Source organism: Protopterus annectens, chromosome 3.part0 (assembly GCF_019279795.1).
Source record: "Protopterus annectens isolate FY-2018-M chromosome 3.part0, PAN1.0, whole genome shotgun sequence".
In the NCBI taxonomy this organism is placed as follows: domain Eukaryota; kingdom Metazoa; phylum Chordata; order Ceratodontiformes; family Protopteridae; genus Protopterus; species Protopterus annectens.
In genome coordinates this window covers 137,809,126-137,832,752 of record NC_056731.1, presented here as the reverse complement: position 1 = coordinate 137,832,752, position 23,627 = coordinate 137,809,126, and the positions used below count along the sequence as shown (strand labels likewise).

At 40.7% G+C, this 23,627-nt stretch overlaps 1 protein-coding gene across 1 annotated transcript in view; it reads right to left on the bottom strand.

Moving 5' to 3' along the window:
- The window catches only part of MALRD1 (MAM and LDL receptor class A domain containing 1), a 3,217,568-nt gene that overhangs the window by 593,631 nt on the left and 2,600,310 nt on the right, over positions 1-23,627 (bottom strand). Inside the window, exon 22 of the mRNA XM_044065510.1 lies at positions 21,028-21,229. Within this exon, the coding sequence (XP_043921445.1) occupies positions 21,028-21,229 (202 nt within the window). The remainder of the gene's footprint in view (positions 1-21,027; positions 21,230-23,627) is intronic.

Here is a 23,627-nt window from a genome sequence, read left to right as displayed (position 1 = left end):
AACACCTAAGCACATTTGTGCACTGGTAAGTGAAGCCTACATGGTGTAAGCGCCCGTACATTTAACCATATGTTAGCAGCACTTACCATCATGCAAACCTGTGCAAACGTGCTTACAGTTGCTCAAAACTGCCTTAAACACTCTGTATCCAGCAGCCCTTGTTCTGCCCAGCAACAACATAAACAGCCTTTGCAGGTCTTGAACTCAGTATCCTGTACACTATTGTCACAACAGTTAACCACTACACCATGAAAGCTGTGAAAACAGTTGCTGTTTTTCCAATATATGTGTCAATACACATATTGAATAGTATTGAACATTTGCTGTGACTTCTACAATTGTGTAGTACTTGTTAGTGATATTACTTTTGCATCACATATGTTGTTAGATCTAAATATACACATATCAGATACATATGGTATGATACATCTTGGAAGGTATATACAACAGTAATGTTCCCACATGACAAGGATATGGATATATACATATACATATGTAGATATATGTGTACATGTACATACACATATATATTCATATATTTTTATTTATATGTATTTATATACTTCTGTATAGTGCATCATATATATGGCCATATATAGATCTCTCTGTATATATATATATATATATATATATATATATATATATATATATATGTGTGTGTACATCATATATGTATATATATATATATATATATATATATATATATTTATGTCGATATATATATGCAGATATCTATAACTATGTGTGCATATATATCTTTATATCTGTATATGTGTAGACATATATAGATGTGTATATGTATATATATATATGTGTATGTATATATATATATGTGTATGTATATATATATATATATATATATATATATATATATATATATATATGTATATATATATGTGTATATATATATATATATATATATATATATATATATATATATATATATATATATATATATATATATATATATATGGGTCTTCCTGACAACACCAACGCGCTACAACACCGACAACGAAATCACCGACACCACAAATCCAAAAGTTCAGAAACACGAAACGTCTCATACCCGACAAACCACAATCCCGACACTCAACAAACAAAACAAATCCCCTATCCAAAAAGCACACACACAACACAAGCACACCAAAAACTTTACAAACCTACACTGAACCTTACATACACAACTATGCATTAACCTTAACCCAAACCTTAACCCTAAGGTCCTTCACTATCGCACACTCACTTAACCTGTGACCTAACTCTAACTCACTTAACCCGCCCCTATCCCTAACATCTGTCACTATCGCACACTCTTCTGACCCGCGCCCTAACCCTAACTCAATTAACCCGCCCCTAACCCTACAGACCGTCGCTTTTGCACACTTACCTTACCCACACCCTGACCCTAACATCCATCCTTATCGCACACTTACCTTTACATGTCGGTGTTCTCAGCATCGGGATTCTCAACTGTCGGTCTTCTCCGTTGTCAATCTTCCTGAGTCGGTGTTCTCATCATCGGTGTTTTGAGATTACGGCGTTTTCAGGTAGAGCTATATATATATATATATATATATATATATATATGTTTACCATATGTCCAGAACATGGAGTGGAGTCATACCTCAGCACCAATAGTCTCAACCTCTTACTGCAAGGGGATGTCATGTATGTATTGCAGTTATATATGTAGACTGTTACTACTGTAATAGGGGTTGTCTTAACAGAAATGTTGTGTGTGGAAGGTCACATCTGCTATTGACATGTATGCCATCAGTTTCTGACAGACATCCTAAGGTCATCATAGTACAGTACCACTGATATCATAGTAATGATCCTGTGGACTACAGCAGAGATATGACCAATAAATGTGGACAGTCTGGCACACTCTGGTCAGTCCAGAGATATACACAAATCCCCTTAGTGCGAGACATGTGGACCAAGCCTGACAATGTGGATGTTAACAGCCATGTAAATGGGTATATCACATAAATACTGGGCTACATATGCCCACACAGTTTATGCATTCACACACTCCTGTCTGTCCTGACACATAATAACCAGTGGTGCAGAGGTCACATGGCCACATACTACCCACTCTTTAGTGACATACATCTGTACAGCATCCTACTGCTTTGTCAGAAATACGTGACAGTTATGGTGGTCCGACAGCAGTACATCTGACAAATATCTGGACAAAACATCACACTGGGTAATTACACTAAGCTGCTACACATGTAACAAAGCACTGTGCAAACTACAGGCAGACTGCCACAACACTGGCCTACATTTTTTTATGGGGGAATACACATGTACCTGCAAATATAGCATGCTCTACAGGCATGTCACAGCACAGAGTAACAGACATCTGTGTGAAAGCGCATACCCACAACCAATGTAAACGCAGCCACAACCACATATGGTAAGCAATCTTAATATTACAGTATATGGACTGTCTGATCAACACCATCCTCATATGTGTCACTCACACACTAACCCTACATATACTGGGCCATGACACAGTGTGGTCTGATGCCTGTCTGTGGTATGGGACATGTATGTGTTTGGCCCTACAACATTGTAAGCCAATAGGGTACCATACACTGGAGCAGCATGTAACATCAGATACAATAGGACCAAGAACAATGACATCTACCACAGTCTGTTAACAGGCCAAGGTATGTATTCACAATACACAAACACTGTCAACACTCACCATAAGTAAACAGACCTCAGTACTGTACACACAACCACAGAATGCCCAGGTTATGTCCTCAAATATAATCCCTACTATACATAACATGTCTAGCAGTCTGATATCTCACTGGCTTGTTATCAGGCATGATGTCAATAAATAATGGTGTACAGAACATATGCACCTCTTACTGCATGACACATGTACAACGGTTGACAGACTTGTGGCTGAAGCCTCAAACACAGGGCCAATATTGACATGTTGCTGTGATAACCTCATACATTTACTGTTGTATCAGGGTTTGTTGTGACATATATCCTATGAGGGATATTAAGTCAGTAACTCTCATGACTGTCAGCATGTACTGACTGCCATCCTCAGACTATGCTTCTGCAGTTCTAAGGTAGGTAATCTGTGAATAACACAAGACACATAAGACTCCAAACACTGGCCAGTCTGCAGATAACCCTACAGGTGTGAGTTTCCTCAAACACATAACACTGTCATGACTGGTATTAAATCATGTAGACCAGCCATATCCACACAAACCCTGTTAAACGAACATTACTCCAAATGCAGTAGAGCAACACTTACATTCTGTAGTCATGTCTGGAACATCCCCCTCCTGTTTGTTGGCCTGTCTCCACAGTGTATGTTGTTAGAGGTATATCCCACTGCCATCTGTGATGCTGTTTGCCAAACACAGACCTGAAGTCCTGCTCACAGTGAATGAAAAGTGCCAACATCCATACGATGTTCCTAGTTATAGGAGTTTGTTTCCATGCAATTGGCTATGGGAATGTTACCACAGCTGTTCCACATGCAATCAGCTAGTGGGGGACTGCAATTCATGCAGAGGCCATCAGCTGATCATGACCATCACTTACAAAACACAAGTTGCTGCTTAAGCAAAGCAGGTGTACTTCCCCACATCCACCAGAGAGGTAGTCTGAAAGACAGAGACAAAGCAAGATAGAGTGGGGGTGGGAGAGTAAAACCTAATCATGCTTGTGTCACACACTTACCAGTACAGGGTTTCAAACCTCTGTACTATGTATTGCTATTATACGTCTATGCAGTTATTGCATGTGCCACAGAACTTACATTTTGGGGAGCTGTCCAAAGGTATATTTGACAGTGAGTGACATCAGCAACAGTGATAAAGGAGGGATAAGGTAGGTGTAGTACATGTGCCTGTCCACAAGAACGGGTGTCAAGGTCAATACAGCCACACTCTCTCAGGGACTCACACACATTATCACAGTTGGCAGGATCAGGATTAGACTTCCTAACTAGCTAGTTTGCCACAATTCTGTAATCCGCAGGTATCACATGCACCACAGGGTTATCAGGATGATATTTGGGCAAAGGATATGTCAAGGTGTCTGACATCAGAAGGCACGATTCAGTAGGCCAGTGGGAGGTGTAGTGAGTGTGAATGGCATTCAAATCTTTTTACTCCACATACACACAGAGACAGGTTTGCCATTACTGACATGCATGGGTGCATTGCTTCACAGGTGTGTAGTGGTTGACTGTGCCAGAAGGCTGTACAAGGCTAAGCAAATGGTATACCTTGGCATCAGGCCACATGACAATGGTCTGCAGTGTGGCTCAGGGGTGTAGTGTCTGGATTGGCCCATGCAGGTATGTATTGTATTCACCATCCAGTCATCTGAGTTACTATTGTGGGTGGCCGGTGCTGTGCAATGCTTTCCATGTATGTGTCCTATATTTCATAACATGGACGGTGTCTGGGATATACACACATCCCACATGCATGTTCTGTGACATGTGGAAGTGTACCTGGGGGCATCAGGCATGTTGTGTAGACAGATTGTTATCATCAGATGTGCCATTCCTGACCTAATGTGGTGAGAATTGGCAATGGACACCAGGTTGACCCTGCACCTACATTTACAGCATGATACAGGTATTCACTGGTGTCAGTGGCATCTGTCCATATAGGGTATGTATAAGGCATAGTATGTCCTTTGTGGGCTACATTTGGCTCTACAGTTGTTGCAGGCATCCAGTTGTGAACATAGCAAAGGAGCACTGTATGCAATGATTTGCCTATTGTAGGGATGGGACAGGGTGTCATTTCCTCTGTAGTCCACTGCAATCACACCATGGTTACTATATGTGGGCAATATGCAGGGAACTGCCAACATAGTGGTTATTGCCTAGCTGATTGTGTTTGTATATGAGACATGGGTGGAGAGTGTTCTCTGGGTAATACAAGGGTTGCCTATATTGCTTTCCAAGCCATTATGTCACATGCAGGGGTATGGATTGTCTACCCTAGCCTCTCTGCTGTTTGATATCTGTTATCCTTGTAAGGTGGACATTGTGACATATAATAGTCCCACCGTATAAGAAATTTGCAAAACCCGCTCCACAATGAGTCCTGTTATTACGCACTCACAGATACCTCCACACAGGATATGTATGATAAATGCACACACACACACACACACATACACACACACACACACACACACACACACACACACACACACACACACACACACACACAAACACCACACACACAAAGTCTCACAGTTGCCATGTCTGGGATTAGAACACCTACCTAACTAGTACATCACACTAGAGCATTAGGCAGTTATAGCATGCACCATGGAGCTTACTGGGCTACTCCTTCCTCAAAGGTGTATTTCAAAGTGAATGACATCATCAGGCTTGCCAAAGTATGGTAATGGAAGTTGTAGTGACTGTGAATGGCTTCAAAAGCATTGATCCCTACACAGAGAAACAAACACACACACAAACATTTATATTTTCCATGTCTGGGATTAGAACTCCTACATAACTAGTACATCACACTACAGAATTACGTAGTTATAGCACACGCCACAGAGATTACTGGGCTACTCCTTCCTCAAAGGTGTATTTTAAAGTGAATGGCATCAGCAGGATTGCCAAAGTAGTGTAATGGAAGTTGCAGTGACTGTGAATGGCCTCAAAAGCATTGATCCCTACACAGACAAACCCACACGCACAAACACTTACAGTTGCAATGTCTGGGATTAGAACTCCTACCTAATTAGCATATCACACTACAACATTACACAGCTATAGCAAGAGCAACAGAGACTACTGGGCTACTCTTTCCCCAAAGGTGTATTTCAAAGTGAATGACATCAGTAGGCTTGCTAAAGTAGGGCAATGGAAGTTGTAGTGACTGCGAATGGCCTCAGAAGCCTTGATCCCTATACACATAAACACACAAAGATTTACAGTTTCCATGTCTGGTATTAGAACTCCTACCTATCTAGTACATCACACTACAGTATTACACAGTTATAGCACACACCACAGAGATTACTGGGCTACTCTTTCCCCAAAGGTGTATTTCAAAGTGAATGGCATCAGCAGCCCTGCCAAAGTAGGGCATTTGAAATTGTAGTGTGTGTGAATGACCTCAAAAGCATTGATCCCTACACAGATAAACACACACACACACACACACACACACACACACACACACACACACACACACACACACACACACACGCACACACACACACACACACACACACACACACACACACACAGTTCTACAGTTGCTATGTCTGAGAATAGAACTCCTATCTAACTAGTACATCACAAGACAGCATTACGCAGTTATAGCACACATCATGTGGATTAGTGGGCTACTTCTTCTCCAAAGGTATATTTCAAAGTGAATGACATCAGCAGCCTTGCCAAAGTTGGGCAATTGGAAGTGTAGGTCATAGGTTCATAGGTTCATAGGTTGGTACTAGGCTATAATGGCCTAGCCATGATAATTCCCTGGCAATGTCTTCCTACAATATTTACTTCCTTGGACACCTGTCTAGCAGGGCAACTGACATGATTCCTGGGGTCAATTTCCTACCTCCCATCCAACCGTCCAGGTTCCTTTTGAAGAGGGCCAAAGAGGCACTTTGCTTGATATGTATGGGCAGTCTATTCCAGGGTCTGGGGAGTCTCTGGGTTAGGAACACATCCCTCCAGCACGCATTGTTCATTGTGATCACAAGGTTTGGATCCCTGGAGCATGTGGTTATGAGGGTTTGGAATTCTTTAAGTGTAGCATATCCAACAGCTCTGGGTTTGACATGGCATTGTATGTTAAGCAGAGATCACCTCTGAGTACACGATATGTGACAGAGTATAGCTAGATGATTTCAGACGGTCAGCATAGGGCATCTGGTTTAGGCCTGTGATACTCTTAGTGAGGTATGTCTGCAGCCTTTCTAGTTGTTGCAGATGTCTTGTGAGGTGCATATGTAATGGGCCATTGTAGTCTGTACTAGGTCTACTAAGAGATGACTACAGTGGGACAATGGCCTCCAGTTCAGTATTGTCTCCCAGTGTACATTCATCTATGACCTTTGCTTTCCAGAGTCAATTAGTGTTGCACTGTACTTCAGAGCAGTAGATGCCAAACAAGGGCGGTCCCAGGACTGATCCCTGAGGTACTCCAACTGTCACTGTCTGAGACTGGAGTTGGTGTCACCTACATTTACAGTGTGGGTTCTGTCAGTACAGCAGTTGGCAGCCCATCGGGTGACATAGGGATTAATGGCCAGCTTGGTACATTTATCTATGATTCCAGACTGGGGGATAGTTTCGAAGGCCTTGATGAGGTCCGGATAGGCTGTGTGAACCACCTTACCCTCATCCACTGCTCTGGAGACTGATTCAAAGTTGTCAATCAGGTTGAGGTTTCAAGATCAGCCCTTCACAAACCCAACCTGGTTGGGGTCCAGTGTTTGCAGGTTGTCAATGTCTTTGTTTTAATTTCCATGATAATACATTCCATGGCCTTGCAGATCAGGCAAGTCATACTGCTGGGGCTGTAGTTCCCAGGATCCAAGGTTGATCCCCCTTGTGGACTAGGATAACTGTAGCTGTGCACCACACAGTGGGCACGAAGCTTGAGGTGTGGCTATGATTAGAAACGTAGGTGAGGTGCCAGTTCATTTTTAGTTCATGTAGTACACAGCCTGTGATGTTGACTGGTCCCATGGCTGCTGTTGTCTTAACTCCGGAGAGTGTGTTTTTTACCTGTGTGGCCATTATTACCAGAATGTGGCAATCTTTCAGTGCTGAGATGGGCCCTATCGGGGGTGGGAGGGGGTGCAGTTGGCAATTAATTGATCTGCCAGGATATTGGCAATATCCTTGGGAGAAGTATATTTAATACCATCCTGTTGTAGCTCAGAGCAGATCTGAGCATTGCCATTTAGATTCCTTACATAGCTATGGAATGGCTTTCAGTTGTCTTTGGCATCTTTGGCTATAGTATGGTTGTAACTAGCTTTGGTGGATGTTATGAGGGATCTCAGCTTCTTACTGTGGCTGGTAAGGGAGCATTTTTCATTCTGGAAATTCTCTAATTTCTGCAGCAGTTTCTTCCTTTTGCTGTACAGTATGTTTATGGCAGGGGACCACCAGACTGGCTTCTTTTTCTTGGAAGGGAGCATCTTGGTACTATATTGGATGGCACAATTCATGCACAACTGGATGTGCTCATACAGTGCCTTCATGTAGGATTCAGCAGTCACCCTTTCAGTTACCATCTGCATGGGTGTCATGACGTTAGTCATGTCTGACATGAGTAGCATGATGTTGGCTTTGGAGATGTGCATTACAGAGATTTCCTTACTGGAGTGTGGTTGAGGGATGTGGATGTTAAGGGTGATTAGCTTATGGGCAGACCTGACCACCCATGGGGTGACCATTTGTGTGGAGCATTGATTTCCCATGTTGGTACTGGCCAGGTCTAGAATATTTGATCCCCTGGTGGGGCTATGGGTTACTTGATCCAGGCCACTGGAAATTATGACTTCCAAGATCCGTTGGACACACGTGTTGGTACACAAGTATTTTTCCCAGTTAATGGCACAGTAGTGTAAGTCACCCAGTATTAAGGTGTTTTGTTGTATCATAATATTTCCCAGTATGTTTCAAAAGTTGTAGTGACAATCTTGGGACATGCTGGGGGATCTGTAGCAAGCTATACAATTTGGATTGCAGTCTGACCTAGTGTTAGTTGCACCAGGGTACTTCAGATGCATTCTGTTGAGCAAGTAGCCTGGTGGTGTGAATATCCTTGGTGAATATGGACACCCCTCCACCCTCATTGTTTTGGTCTTTGTTTGGTGGGCAACAGGTAAGGTGAGAGAAGTACCTGGTGTTGCAGGGTTGCTCTCTGGAGCCTTGGATCAAGTCTCTGTTACTGCACAGATATCAATGTTTTCCATTTTTAGGAATGCCTAGTGACTGCACAACCAAATACACACACAGAGTTTCATTGTTGCCATGTCTGGGATTAGAAGTCCTACCTAACTAGTACATCACACTACAGCATTACACAGTTATAGGATGTGTTACAGAGCTTACTGGGCTACTTTTTACCCAAAGGTGTATTTCAATGTGAATGACATTAGCAGCCCTGCCAAAGTAGGGCATTTGAAATTATAGTTAGTGTGAATGGCCTCAAAAGCATTGATCCCTACACAGATAAACACACACACACACACACACACACACACACACACACACACACACACACACACACACACACACACACACACACACACAAAGTTCTGCAGTTGCCATGTCTGGGAATAGAGCTCCTACCTAACCAGTACATCACACTACAGAATTACGCAGTTATAGGATAAGCTACAGAAATTATTGAGTTACTCTTTCCCCAAAGGTGTATTTCAAAGTGAATGACAGCAGCCCGGCCAAAGTTGGGCATTTGAAATTGTAGTGGGTGTGAATGGCTTCAAAAACATTGATCCCTATACAGACAAACACACACAATTGCCATTAGAGCTCCCACCTAACTAGTACATCACACTATGGCATTACGCAGTTATAGCACATGCCATGGAGCTTATAGGGTGCTCCTTCCACAAAAGTGTATTTCAAAATGAATGACATCAGCAGTCCTGGCAAAGTAGGACATTTGAAATTGTAGTGAGTGTGAATGGCCTCAAAAGCATTGATCCCTACACAGACAAACACACACAGACAGACACACACACACACACACACACACACACACACACACACACACACGCACACACACGCACACACACACACACACACACACACACACACACACACACACACACACACACACACACACACACACACACACAGTTGCCATGTCTGGGATTAGAATTTCTACCTAACTAGTGATTCACACTATAGCATTACACAGTTATAGCACACACCACAGAGCTTATAGGCCTAGGCCTACTCCTTCCCCAAAGATGTATTTCAAGGTGAAGACATCAACAGGCTTGCCATAGTAGGGCAATGGGGAGTGCAGTGTATGTGCATGGACCATAACCCATTCCCCTGGAAGCAGATACACAACACTCAGGCACACACAAGTTTATATTTTGCAGGTATGTGTATACAACTGCTAGATGACTACTGACTTGTACAGTCATGTTACATGGTTATCACAAGCACCACAGACACTATAGTGCTGAGGGATACCAGAGGCAAATATCTACAGTGATTGACATTTGCACATTCTGTCATTTTAGCCAATTGGATTTGTGCTGGTTGGGGCAGGCCTCATGATGGGAGGCTGTTTGTCACTGTCTGTTACTCTCTTCCACACATCTATGTATGTGTAATTTTGGCCTAGTATAGTGTGTTATCCTTGGATATATGTGTGTATTCCTATCCAATGTATGTGCAAAGCATGACTGGTGTGTAATGAGAAGTATGTGCACAAACATCTGTGACTGCCAGATATGTATAGTCCACTGTTGTTGCTAGACATAGCTATGAGAACATACCCAGTATGACTTTTCAGTATTTTGTTGTCAGACATGGGCTTTGTTTCTCTCAGACATGGGCTTTGTTTCTCTAAGTGTTGGAGCATGCCCAGTATGACCTTATGTACTGAATGTGTGAATACATTCCAGGTAGATTATACTCCAGTGCAGGCTTTTGTGTTCTACACCTACAGCTATCAACCTGTTTCTGCAGGATATCTGTAGATCGGTTGATAATATGGGGTCCAAATGGGCAAAGGCTAGTGGGTTACTGTAGTTAATTGTGTCTGTGCTGCTTCTGCTACATGGTCTTGGTGTGAGCAGAGATGTTCAGACATATGTAATGTTTTACACTGTGCTGTTTTATGTCATCAAGTACTGTCAGGTATACATATTTGCTTGCAGTAATGTCCTGGGGAACACAGGGTGAATGCAGCTGTGTCCAGTATTATGGTCTACAGCCTACATATTGTTGCACAATCATGCCATTCTGGAGGGGAAGCTGCAGACACTTGCTGATGGGTCTGTGTAAATGGTTCAGCACCTTGGTAAAGTGGTGGCTGAGGATCCCATGCTTGTACATCCATCGACGTGACAGTATGGCCATATCCTGCTGTGGCCATACCTCACAGCTGTACAGATTCACACAGGTTACTCAGAGGCAGAGGTCATAATTCTGGACATTATCCCTTCACATTGTGGTTTACGAGCAGGTTTCTAACCACCCATTCTTGTGTTTGCAGGCAGGGATAGTATGTGCATATGGCTGAGTTTTGGACTTCACACACTCCATGCCCTCCATGCTCCCACCCCCCCCCCCCATTATGCTATCATCTTCCATACATTATGCAAACATTATCTGATATATTCCCTATAATTATCATCCCAGCAGTAACTTGGTGTTGGTCCACAGTTCATGCAGTAGGACATGGTGGACATGTTACTGGGATTTGTTCACATGGCCTTGCATTTGGGTTCTGTGGACTGTGTTATGTTGTTATTTGGGAGTCCATGACATAACATACATTGGCAGTACGGGTGAGACACAGGCCTTTGGCAGAGGAATGTAGGCCATTTGGTAGTGATGCAGGCCAGCTGTAGCAGACCATTGCAATGTGTCACTCCTACAGTCCCAGACTGTAAGACACTATATTCCCCTAGGGTGACAGGGTAGGTGTGCAAGGTGTTAATGCCAATACTTTCTGTCATTACTGATCCAGTGGTGTGGATGCTGGCAGGGTGCTGCTTACAGCTAGGGACATATCTGCATGGGACACCTCTTCTGCATGCTGCATTCTTTGGCTATTGCCATATGGAGGTGGGGTGGTCATATTATATTCATTCCCAACAGCAGAGGTAAGACCAGAGAGGTACCTGTGGGTGATGGTGAGGTGAGCTGGGTGCATGTGTGCTATGGACACTACTTGTATCTGACTCACAGATATGCATGGAGCATTCAACTTATGCTGGCTTGTGCAGGGACATCTGCAGTTTCCAATACTTCATACCTGTGACCTTTGTTGTCTGCCGGTGTTTGACCAGATGATTTCGGTATTCCATACTACAAACCCAACTAATGTGCTGCTAACCTGTATGTACAATTCCAAAGGTGTGTTCATTTGACAGTAACATATTATGCACTATCTGTTTGGGGTACTTCCACCTGTGTACTGTTTGTATGTCTGGGCTCACATTCATGCCATGTCCATTTTTCAGATGGCGACAGATATTTCTTCCAAACATTTAGTATGGCTTATTGCTGGAATCTTTTGCTGGGATGCATTGTATTTGGCACTGCAGTTGTGAGAACTTGGCCCTGTCACCGGCAGTACTGGCCAATTGCCACCAGGACAAACCTCACCATGCCTACATACTGACCACTCTCACACAATATACAGCATACACCAGCCTAACATACACAACCCTGCATAATGTACACATACTACAATCTATTCTGCTACTTTGGCCAGCTTAGGTAATCTGTGCTCCACCGTTATTATACCTACACATACATGTTACTACATTTCAACATAGGATTGGGGGGGGGGCACATCTGACACTTGTACACATTTGCAATGACTGTACTGATATTTCAGGTACTCCATTTCATTCTGCATTCTGACCTATCATGCTGAATAGAGGCACATCAGTGTACTACAGGTCTTAGGTTTGATTGACCTACATTTCAAGTTCAGACTTCTTACCCTTCAGAACTAACATCCCATTGCCTGACCTGTTGTAGTCTGTCTGTGTAGGTCTGGAGGGGGGATGTTTTCCATAGCCTTCAATCAGAGGCCTTAGCACAGCCTTTGTTTGTGTTTGTCTATGCCTGTCCAGCTGGCTGAGACTGTTGTTGGGTATGTGAGCCTCCCTGACTGGCATGTGTGTGTCCTATGGACACAAATTTGGCCCACCACATTTCTTGTAGTGAGTTTTCTCACCTTGTCTAGTACTGGATACTATGGTGACACCAGTATTTGTTACAGATTTCATGCTGCCACTATAGTTTTCTACTATCTGCTGGCATCCCATTCAGCCAACTGATTCCTTGCATGCTCATATCCATACCATAGATACAAGTAACAAAATACACTACGCCATTCGGCAGTTGATAGGGAGAGTGACTTACCCTGTGGCTGTGCCAGCATTGAGGATGGTGGCTGACTATGTCGGATGCACATAGTACACTCCCTATACATGGCTAAGCACAGATAGTGTCATGTTTGGCATCCCTTTACTGTATGTGCGAGTCATATAGAGGTTTTTATTCCCTGGGTTTCTACCATGTCAGTGCATGTGCTATGCGTTGCCTCTTTGCCATGGCCTGGGCATACCGGGCACTTCTCCATCTGCCTACTGGGGCATGCTCAGGTTGCTCCTCCTCCGAGTCACTCTGTGCAGGCCTTGGAAATGGTGGGGGGCTGTGTGGCCCTGCCCCATGCTGTTCCTGCTGTATCTGTTTCCACAGGATCATATTGTGTAGCATGACACATACGATGACAATTTGGGTTCATGTAGCTGGGGAGTACTGCAAGGCTCCACCAGATATGTCCAGGCACTGGAACCATGACTTGAGCATCCCAAACATGTGCTCTGTTATGATTCTGGTCTGTGTGTGTGCCTCATTATGAAGTTCTTGTTCGGGTGTGTGCATTTCTGATTGGTGTCATCAGTCATGGTTCCATTGTGTAACCAGCATCCCCCACTAGGTGGCCGTAAGGTATGTCCCCATTTGCAAATCTCTGGTACAGCTGCATCATATACCATATGTGGGAGTTGTGATAGCTTCCAGGGCAGCCAGCCCACACATTCATTATAATACCCTGGGCATCGCACACGAACTGGCAGTTGATGGAGGGGAAGCCCTTGCAGTTGATGTAGACCTTACCCCGCTCACCAGATGGTGCTTTGATGCACATGTGAGTGCAGTCTATAGCACCCACTACCTCAGGGTATTCTGCTATTTGGTGGAAGAGATGCATATTGCTGGTCAACACCTCATGGCTGTCGTGGAAATATACATGCTCACTGGTATGTACTGACATGGCATCCAGGAACTGGTGGAGTACCCTGGATGCTGATGCCTGTGAGATCCCCATGATATCCCCAGTTGGCCTTTGGAAGGTACCTGTGGCTAGTATTTTTAGGCCTACACATACCTTGGTATCCACTGGGATGGGTTCCCTTCTTTTGGTTCTGTGCGTGAGGTGTGGCCAGCACAGCTCAACAATTTGCTGTAGGAGGTCCCTGTCCGCCCTATAGCGCTCCAATATCTCCAGCTCATTTAGCCCCTGGTAGATTACCCTGGGCCTGTACACTCTTCTCCTTCTCCTCACTGTGGGTTGGTTGTCAGCATTCTCATCCTCACCACCCTCAGCCTCTTCCACATGTTGATTTATGATAGCTGCTGCAGCCCCTATCATTTTGTTGCTTTTGTTTGGTAACATTTCCCTGCTTGTGTACACTGGTGGTATAGAGTTCGTGGGAAGCATAGTTTATAGTGGTGTGCTGGGCTGGGCTGCTGCCTGTGTAATTGGCTGATTCTGATACATTTCACCTGCCAGCTATGCTAGTTCTCCTTGATTACTTTCCTACTGCTGTTTTCCCTTCCCATCACCTTCCTGTTTAAGCCCAGGGATGGGCCACACAAGCACAGTGCTCAGATCTGCACGGAGCTGCTATTTCCTGGTTTACTTTTTTTTTTCCTTTAAAACACGGTGCGCGGCATGCACACCCAGTTAGGCAATGTAAAGAGTGCTTGGCAGCTTCAGACACACCCCCTTGCTTAGCTCTGCTAAGCTAAGGGCAAACCCGAGCCACAGGGCTCCAATAAGCTTACAGTATGCCTGACACACCCCTCTGTGATGTCAGATAGCTCTTACTCTTGCACCATGGTCTTCCTGCACCTACACAGTTGGGTGCAGGCTAGCCATGAGGTGAAATCTGGGATTCAGTATCATTCCCCTCATTTGCATAGGATTGCTTGCTAATGCTTAGTTACAAGTCTGACACCGAGCCTTCCCCCTTAGCAACCACTATTCACTGGCCATGTTGTCTTCTGCCTGCAATTGAGTATAGTGGCAAAATTGTGATTTTGGATAGAATGCTTATTTCAAGGTTTTTTTTTAAATATTCAGGCCGATCCCGTTTGCGCACCACTGCCCTACGCTTAAATGGCCGAAATCGGCCAAAAAAAAATAAAAGTTTTTTTTTATTTGTGCAACTGTTTTCCCTGTATATTTGGCCATTGGCATGCTTTACACATTATATACACTCTTTATTTGGAGCTGTCATGGCTACGTTTTGTAGTTTGCAGAAATGTACTCTGTTATTAACCGAATACATTTCTGCAGATTACACTAATCCTGCATGGCTGGCTGCCAGCTTTCTGGATCACAAATTCACCTCATTTGCATGTTACAAATGGGGTAATTTGTATACAGGAGCTGTGTCCTTGCAGGAATAGTGCAGGAGCACTCGTGTACGTCCCAGGAGCTTGTTCCTGGATCTCTCTGTGGCCATATTGACTCCAGCAGCTCGTGCACTATTCCTGCACACTGTGCAGAGCTTGCTGAATCCTGGTGCATGTGTTTGATTTACAGATAGATACAAAAGAAACTGTGTATTAAAGAAAATGACCAGCAGCATGTAACAATAACCATACTAAGGCCTAAAACTCTCTTACAAAGAGAATCTTAATAAATCTGAATATGACTATCATCCACACCTCCCAGCTGTGTAGATTTTCACACAATGTCCAAATTTTGGCCTTATATTTTTTGCCCATTTTTTATAAAATTGTGGTTTTCTTGCAAAATAATGGTAAATCATTAAAGACTGAAGTTCGAAAATAATGACAGACATTTGAGTTTCAGACTTCATATCCTTCAGAAAATTCATGTTAATGCAAAACCTTTTTATTCTACCACCCTTCTGAGTTTGTAAGAGCAATATTAAAAAACTGTCCCTATTTTTGGGCCTTTGTCCCACTTTTATTTATGGCTTTGTCCTGATTTCTTGTTCTAAGAGGTTGAGAGGTATGCTATAATCTGGTTTGAAATCCCTTGTTTCCTGAGAGAGGTCTTAAATTATTAGATGGAAAATGAAGAAGACATTGATCTGACATTTTAAAACATGTTTTTGACATGTTTATAAAAGGTTGGCTTTTAGGATAAATATAGTATGAAATCTGATCTACTTTATTCGCATAAGGATAAAAAGGAAGAAACTGTACCTTTCAGTTCAAAGAATTTTTGTTTTTCCTTTAAACATAAGACTGACGTTTTTGATTCAGAACAAGGGAAGAGTTCCTCCAGGTTTATAACAGCATGCATGATTTTTTTCCAGTATCTCCTTACAGCATTATTAAGTTGGCCACATTTCAAAGAATTATAACACTTTTAAGATATGCACCATTCTTTTATTTTCTTGAAATAAAATGGGGGCTCTTGTTGGAATTCTTAAAAAACAATACTGCTTTAGCGTATGAGGAAAATACATTTTCAGAAGAGTGTCTATTTTATTAACATTTATATTATAAAGAGTCACATGCTTAATCAAAGGGGTTCTCTAATCAGAAGTGAAGGTTGGAAGGTGAATGATCCTTGATAAATTTGTTGACAGTTTCTGAGAAGTAACTTCTGTATGTAACTTCAGATGTTCTTTGTTACACTATACAGTTTGGATTCATGTTTAATTTTGGGGTTCTTTCTTTTTATTTTACCTAACATATCAACCCCTGAATAGGAGCATTTTCATTTTTCAAGATAACCATGCTGAGTTACAGAAATGACAGTGAATGTCCCTATAGGTTATTATTCATAGCCAGTGAGGGAAGGTTCTAGTTAGTAATTTCAAGGAGTTTCATTAGACCACTGCCATTGAATGTGTCTGGATGTGGGCATTTTACAAGTGTGGCTATTCAAGGAGATTAAGGTGCACCTGAGTGATCGGTACCCGAGTCTTTAGTTGGAGGGTAGATATTTGATCTGGCAGGAGTTAAAAAAGACTGCACAAAGCAATGGGTTCTTGGTAGAATTCTATTAATGGGAATATGTATTCAATGGACTCCTATATATGTTTACTGCTATGATGTAAAATGTAAACATTTCTACTTCTATTAATAAACAAAAATAGTAATACTATAGAATCTTGAAATTTGGCTATAAGAATTTTGCTTAAAATTTTAATGGGTCTCGGTGATAAAGTATTACCCAAATTAATTGATTTTCTTTAGGAAAGATTTGTTCCAGGTCAGCAAATGGCAGAAAATTGGTAGAATCCAAGTTCTTCTGTGTCAGGATTTGAGATAAAGGTCGACACAGCAGGTATTTTTTTTAATATATTGAAGGCTTTTGACTGTCTTTAATTAGGAAATAATAGAAATGTGTTTTCAGTCCATGAAGCAGAATATGCAAGGATATTGTAGTGTGCAAATCACATTAGGATCTCTATGTGCAAGAATGGCAGACGAACCAGTGCAAGCTCAGTTATGCCACTCAGCACCCCCAATTAATACCAACCAAATCTAGTAGCAAGGATTTTGTTATCAGCTCACAGATCACGTTCAGTTATGTTTGTTGAGTATCTTTGCTAACCCATTCTAAGAATTAGAACTGAATGCAGCTTTTCTATGAATTTCCAGTTCAAAGAAATACTTGCCTTCATCATTTTTGTCTCAGATTCTGATATAAAAAAATCTGTGGTCCACTAATTTTCTGTGAGTTGCTGTCCTGCTACAAATACTTCCTGAAATGAATCGATTAAATGATATGACAGCAAGGAAAAATTGTCATGACAGAGGTCTTATATTACAATAACTTTTACCAAGTTAAATTCACATTGCATTAAAAACGTCATTCGGTTGTTTACAAAATGCTGAATTTCTTCAATCTTCCCTTAGACAATGTTCTCCTTGTTAGCTAAGACTCATGATAGCTTCTATAATACAAAAAATATAGGCAATTGCTGCAAAAGAGGACAGACTACATTGTCTGCACTGGGCTCCTGACTGAACCATATTATTTATAGGCATGTTACTCATGTGCAATAGGTTTTATTAATATATACATATAAAGGATATGTCTGACAGATAAACCACCTTAAGGACAGACAAATACAAGTGCAGCTGTTCTTTTTTACTATGGGGGCTGAGACCTCAAACTTACATATGAGACTTTGGAGTGGAAGCTCTTCTAGGATATTTTTGACATTTCTTGCTATTGTTATTGATTAAACAAATACAGTGCAGTATAATCTGATTTTAAAAAGATACTGCTGTGTTTCAGCAGCCTGATATAATTGTTTGTCAAATGTTTAAAAACATTAGAGTAACACAGCAGTTTGCAAATATCTTGCTTATTGTTCCTGTTCTTTTTATAAACCTTTCCTCAAATAATCAAAAGTTCAGTTATGTTAAAGACCCCTTTTCCCAAGGTATACATTCTAAAACTGCACTGCATGTGACAGCAATATTACTCTGTTAGAAACTGATATCACTTTAGTGAATGTACAATTTTAAAAGTAGCTAACATGTCCTTTTTATTATTAGCCAGGAAAAAATTTTTTACAGATAAATAAGTGCACGGTCTTAAGCATGAATTTCCATTCCGATAGTTTTCAGATTAACAAAGATTGTCTTAGTCTAAGGTTACCCTGACATCATGTTTAGAAATGTATGAATAAACTGGAGGCAGTCACAGCTAGACATTCTTCTAGAATGATTGCAACTGACATTTTTTTTTTAACAGAATATAACTAAACAGTAAATGACTCCAGACTCCAAGATTTCTGAGCATTATATTCCCTCTCCCATTAGTGAATCTTACTCATAAGTGAATAGCTGAGTTTGTGACCAAAAGCTATCAAGAAATGTGAATCCCACTATCCCAATATCATTATTTCTGACATTCATTCTAGCATTTAGACAACTACAGCTTTGTTCTTCACAGTGTGCAACATACTGGATGATAAAATGGTCATTTCTTCATGTACTATTAAAAAAAAACGTTTGATCAGCATTTTACTACACTTTATAGGGAACTGGTTCTACTGTCCTTTAAATAATAACTTTTTAAAATTCATAGACAGATCTATAGATAGTTAGCTGATAGATTAGCAAAGAAAATAACGGACTACATCTGAGTAGAAAATGTGTCAACTGAATACAAAAAAGTTTGTGCAGTCTTGTTTTCTATGGTTTATTTATAATTTCATGTATATGTCCATTCTAACAATAACAAAAGCTGTATTTTAAATGAAATAAAGGATGATTTATAATAAAAATATCTATATTTTCATTGTCTTTTTTCTCCTGCTTTAACAGCACTATTTGATTATTAAACATCTTGATGCAATAAATGTTATATTGATCCATTAAGGTTTACACACGACTGCGGTGGCGGTACTGCGGTAGCGTAGTCGCCTCACAGTTAGACGTTGCCCGTTCGATTCTCAGTTAGAGCGTCTTCTGTGTGGCGACATGCGTGAATGGGCGTTCCTTCGTTGAAGGTTGTGCGTTAGGCCCAGCAAGCCAGCACGTAAAAATCTACTGCCAATCATTAGCAGACCGGAGTTCCGCTGTGGCGACCCCTAACTGGGAAAAGCCAAAAGACACAAACATTAGCTATCTTCCCCTGAAAATGAGTTGCAGTTAAAACTGTCCTTATGTTATGAGAAATGCAAGAATCATACAATTATGCAGCACCTCTAAAAATTATCCATAGACTATTATTAAATACATAAGTACTAATGAGATACCTCTAGATCATAAACTGTTGAGGCACACTATGTTGTTCAATCTACAAAGCAAAGTTTTACCATCATTAAGGCCTAAGTTGTGGACTAACTAGCAGTTAGAAAAGCCACTGAAGCAACTTTGCCTAATTGCAATATACTCTCAAATCAGAATGAACTGTGTCATCTTAGTCACCAGCAAATCATATAACCTTACTGGGCTTAAATATATATGAGCAAAAATAGGATTCAGCAATGTATGGCACCTATTACAGATCCCTGTGGGTCACTGTTAGCAACTGGTCTTATATAAGATGTGTCTCTGTGTAATCAGACTTACTGAGATCTGTTGAGTAGCCACTGATAAACACAGATTACTATATAAGGTATACTTCCAAGGTTTGTCAGTCCTGATTTAAGTCTTTATGATGAATGAAAAGTTCATTTTCAAACATAAAAATTACACAGGTAAACTTCCTTTACACTAATAAGGAAGCGGTTCATATTTGGCAACAAGATTCTACGTGCAGTTCCTCGCTTTAACAAATCCAAAGCATTATGTGATTCACTTCATATTGCCATATGTACACATTAATAGTAACTAACTTGATTATAATTCTCAAGTTATAAAAACTTCTTCAGCATCCCTGATTACATTTCATGTGATATAACACTGATGACGAACCATATCTCTTGCATGTAGTTTTGAAAGTTGTATGATGTTATATAGGAAAGCAATCCAACTACCACAAGTACTGCTGCAGAATACAAAATATGAAGAAAATCTTAGCTTCCAGAAAGAAAAGCAAGAGACTAGCAAGTAAAACAAATACCCTGCCCAGCACTCCCATTTGGTATCCCTCCCTTACTGAAGATAAGCAATCCACTAAATTCAATTTCTTAATGACAGCTTCATCTTGTAAACTGCCAAATAACAAAAAGGACACATTGGTACTATACAAGCTGTCATTAAACGACAACAATCAGTCATAGATGACCTGTAAACTAAGCTTCGCAATACTCTGATTTTTTTGACAGTGTTAATAGAACTACCTAAAAAGAGGACAGTGTTACAGTCTAATTTTCCAAGCTGTCTATAAGCATATGTGATTGCTAAAAGACAGCTATCAGACTGACTTTTTAATGGTTTAGCACCCACTACAGATTATCATTGGAACAGGCAACCCATTCGTTCTTCCCATCCCAGAGTATTTATTTGAGCCTCTGAAAAGAACCACACTATTGCAGACCAGACACGATTTATTTCTAAAAGGTACTCACCTCCAGTCACACATTCTGGTGTGAAAGTGATGTCATCAACAGCTATATCTGTGAGGTTATCGCCACCAACTTCAGCTTCAAATGCCACCTTAAATGAAGTAGTGCTAGAGAGCAAAACCTTTGCATAGATCCACTCTTTCCCATAGTTTCCATTTGCAGACCAAACTCGAATGTGTAATCCACTTGTCTGCACTATATATACCTGTATTAAGCAGAAAAAATAAATCCTTTCATTTACATATTTTTGCTGATTATGCAGAATATAGACGTTCTTGCTCAATGCTATGAGTTCCACAACAAGTAAAATTGTGATTATCTTAAAACACAAAACTACATTTCTCTTAAAACAACAAATAAATATGAAATTTGTTGCTAGACATAAAGCTTTTTTGCAGTGGTCTTTTCTGCCTTTGTATAGATATGGGCTGCATCTGACAACCCTAGCTATTTATATGTACTAACTCTGAGATCATTGCACCTCAGAGAAGAGGGAATATACCAAGATATACCAAGATACTGCAAATTTGGACTCAGAATATATTTCCCTGTAATTGCACAAACATTCTTGTAGGTCCGAGGACTGCAGTTATAGTCCTCAAATGTACAGTGGTAATACATTCATTTACCTTATAGGAGCAAAGCTTGGTAAACTAGAAAACAATTCACTTGAGATATCAGTGATGTAGAAGGATATGTTAGGATTTCAATTCATAGGAATAAGTAAAAACATCATTGTTAATTGTAGCTTACAACAGGCATGCCCAAAAACAAAAATAAATGCAGAGGTGACCTTGGGATTGTGTGTGTGTGTGTGTGTGTATGTGCATCTGTGTTTTTTAAAACATGTGGTTAAGGTATGCTTCATTGCATTGATATCATATCCTCAGCACTGTCAATTTATCATGTGGCAATGTCACATTAACATGCCAGTCTGCCTGCTGAACTGATGTTTCAAATACTTCTTTTAAATAAATATATAACAGTAGGAATTAATGTCCTTTCCCTATACACCTACTTTCTGTCCACATAACAAACCACTTCATAATCATAGTTACTATTCATAAAACATCTTATTCAACTTTTTTTTTCACTTGTAGCTGATCTTATTGCACATTTTCAGTTCTTCCACAGCATATCTCCCATTACTCTCAATTATTTTCTCCCTCCCTGTCTGTCTGCCTAGTTTGCCTTAATCACCTCTTCTGTTTGAATTTACTCTTTGAATGCATACTTCTGCTGCATTGTCTATAATTACAAAAACATCAGTTCTAGACTCTGCAATATATACTTCCTTTTCACTTACCCACCGCCAGCACTATTAACTATCCCCTGGTCATAACACTTGTACCTACATTCACTAATTAAGATAACAAGTATCTCTGTTTCTTCAACATCCAACTCAGCATTCTTTGCTCATAACCTGAATGACATGCTTGACAGAGTTATTGCCTGCATCAATCTTACAGGATAGTATTATCAGAGCTCCTAAATGAGAGACAGAAGAGGTCATGTCTCAAGAAAATGCCATTACTGTGAACAGGGCCTTCATTTCCAGTATGGCTTTCTCAATGGCCTATGCATCATAAGTGTACAACCATGGTTTACTTAACTTGTTTAACCTTTGATCATGAAGCACTGTGAGAAATGGAGAGACAACATGGTGTTTGTTGAAGGATTATTCATGCCATTAGATGATGAAAATATTATACTTTTATTTCCAATCCACATATGATACCCCTGATGTTTGAACCAAGGACTGTATTTTCACACTATGGGAAACAAGTCACAGTACTCATAACCCCAAGATATTTTTGGATCACTATCTGACCAAGGAATGGCTATCAACTTTCCTGTATGGTGCACAAATATCAACTGTGTTAGTCTGTTGGTCCCACTAACTTTTAATGATATTGATACTATTATTTTTATTATTATTAGCATTACTGCTGATGATGATGATACTACTACAAGTATTATTTTATTACTACTATTGCTGCTACTGCTACTTTATATTGCTGTTATTCCTACTGCTGCTGTTACTAATGTTACTACTATTGCTATACTAACACCACTATTACTTCTTCTAATACTACCACCTTGTCCTGTGCATGTGACCAAAACACAGTTCTGCAATGTAAAACATAACAAATTTGTTTCACAATACTCTTTTTGGCAGATACAGTTTCTGAGTCCAGGTGAGGCCTCCCCATTATCCCATGTTGAGGGAGACTTTACACTGCCAACTAAATATAACTTAACTATAGGTATGATCAGCACATAATAGTAGATTATATGACCACAGAAGGAGTACTTTTGTGATCATCTGATTTGGCAAAACATGTGAGGAATCATTTCCCTCAGTGATACTTCATACATTTGTCATGCCATGTGAGGAATAATTTCCTTCAGTCATGCTTCATACATTTGTCATGCCATGTGAGGAATAATTTCGCTCAGTCATGTAAAATGCATTTGTCATGCCATGTGAGGAATAATTTCCTTCAGTCATGCTTCATACATCTGTCATACCATGTGAGGAATCATTTCCCTCAGTCATGTAACATGCATTGTCATGCCATGTGAGGAATCATTTCCTTCAG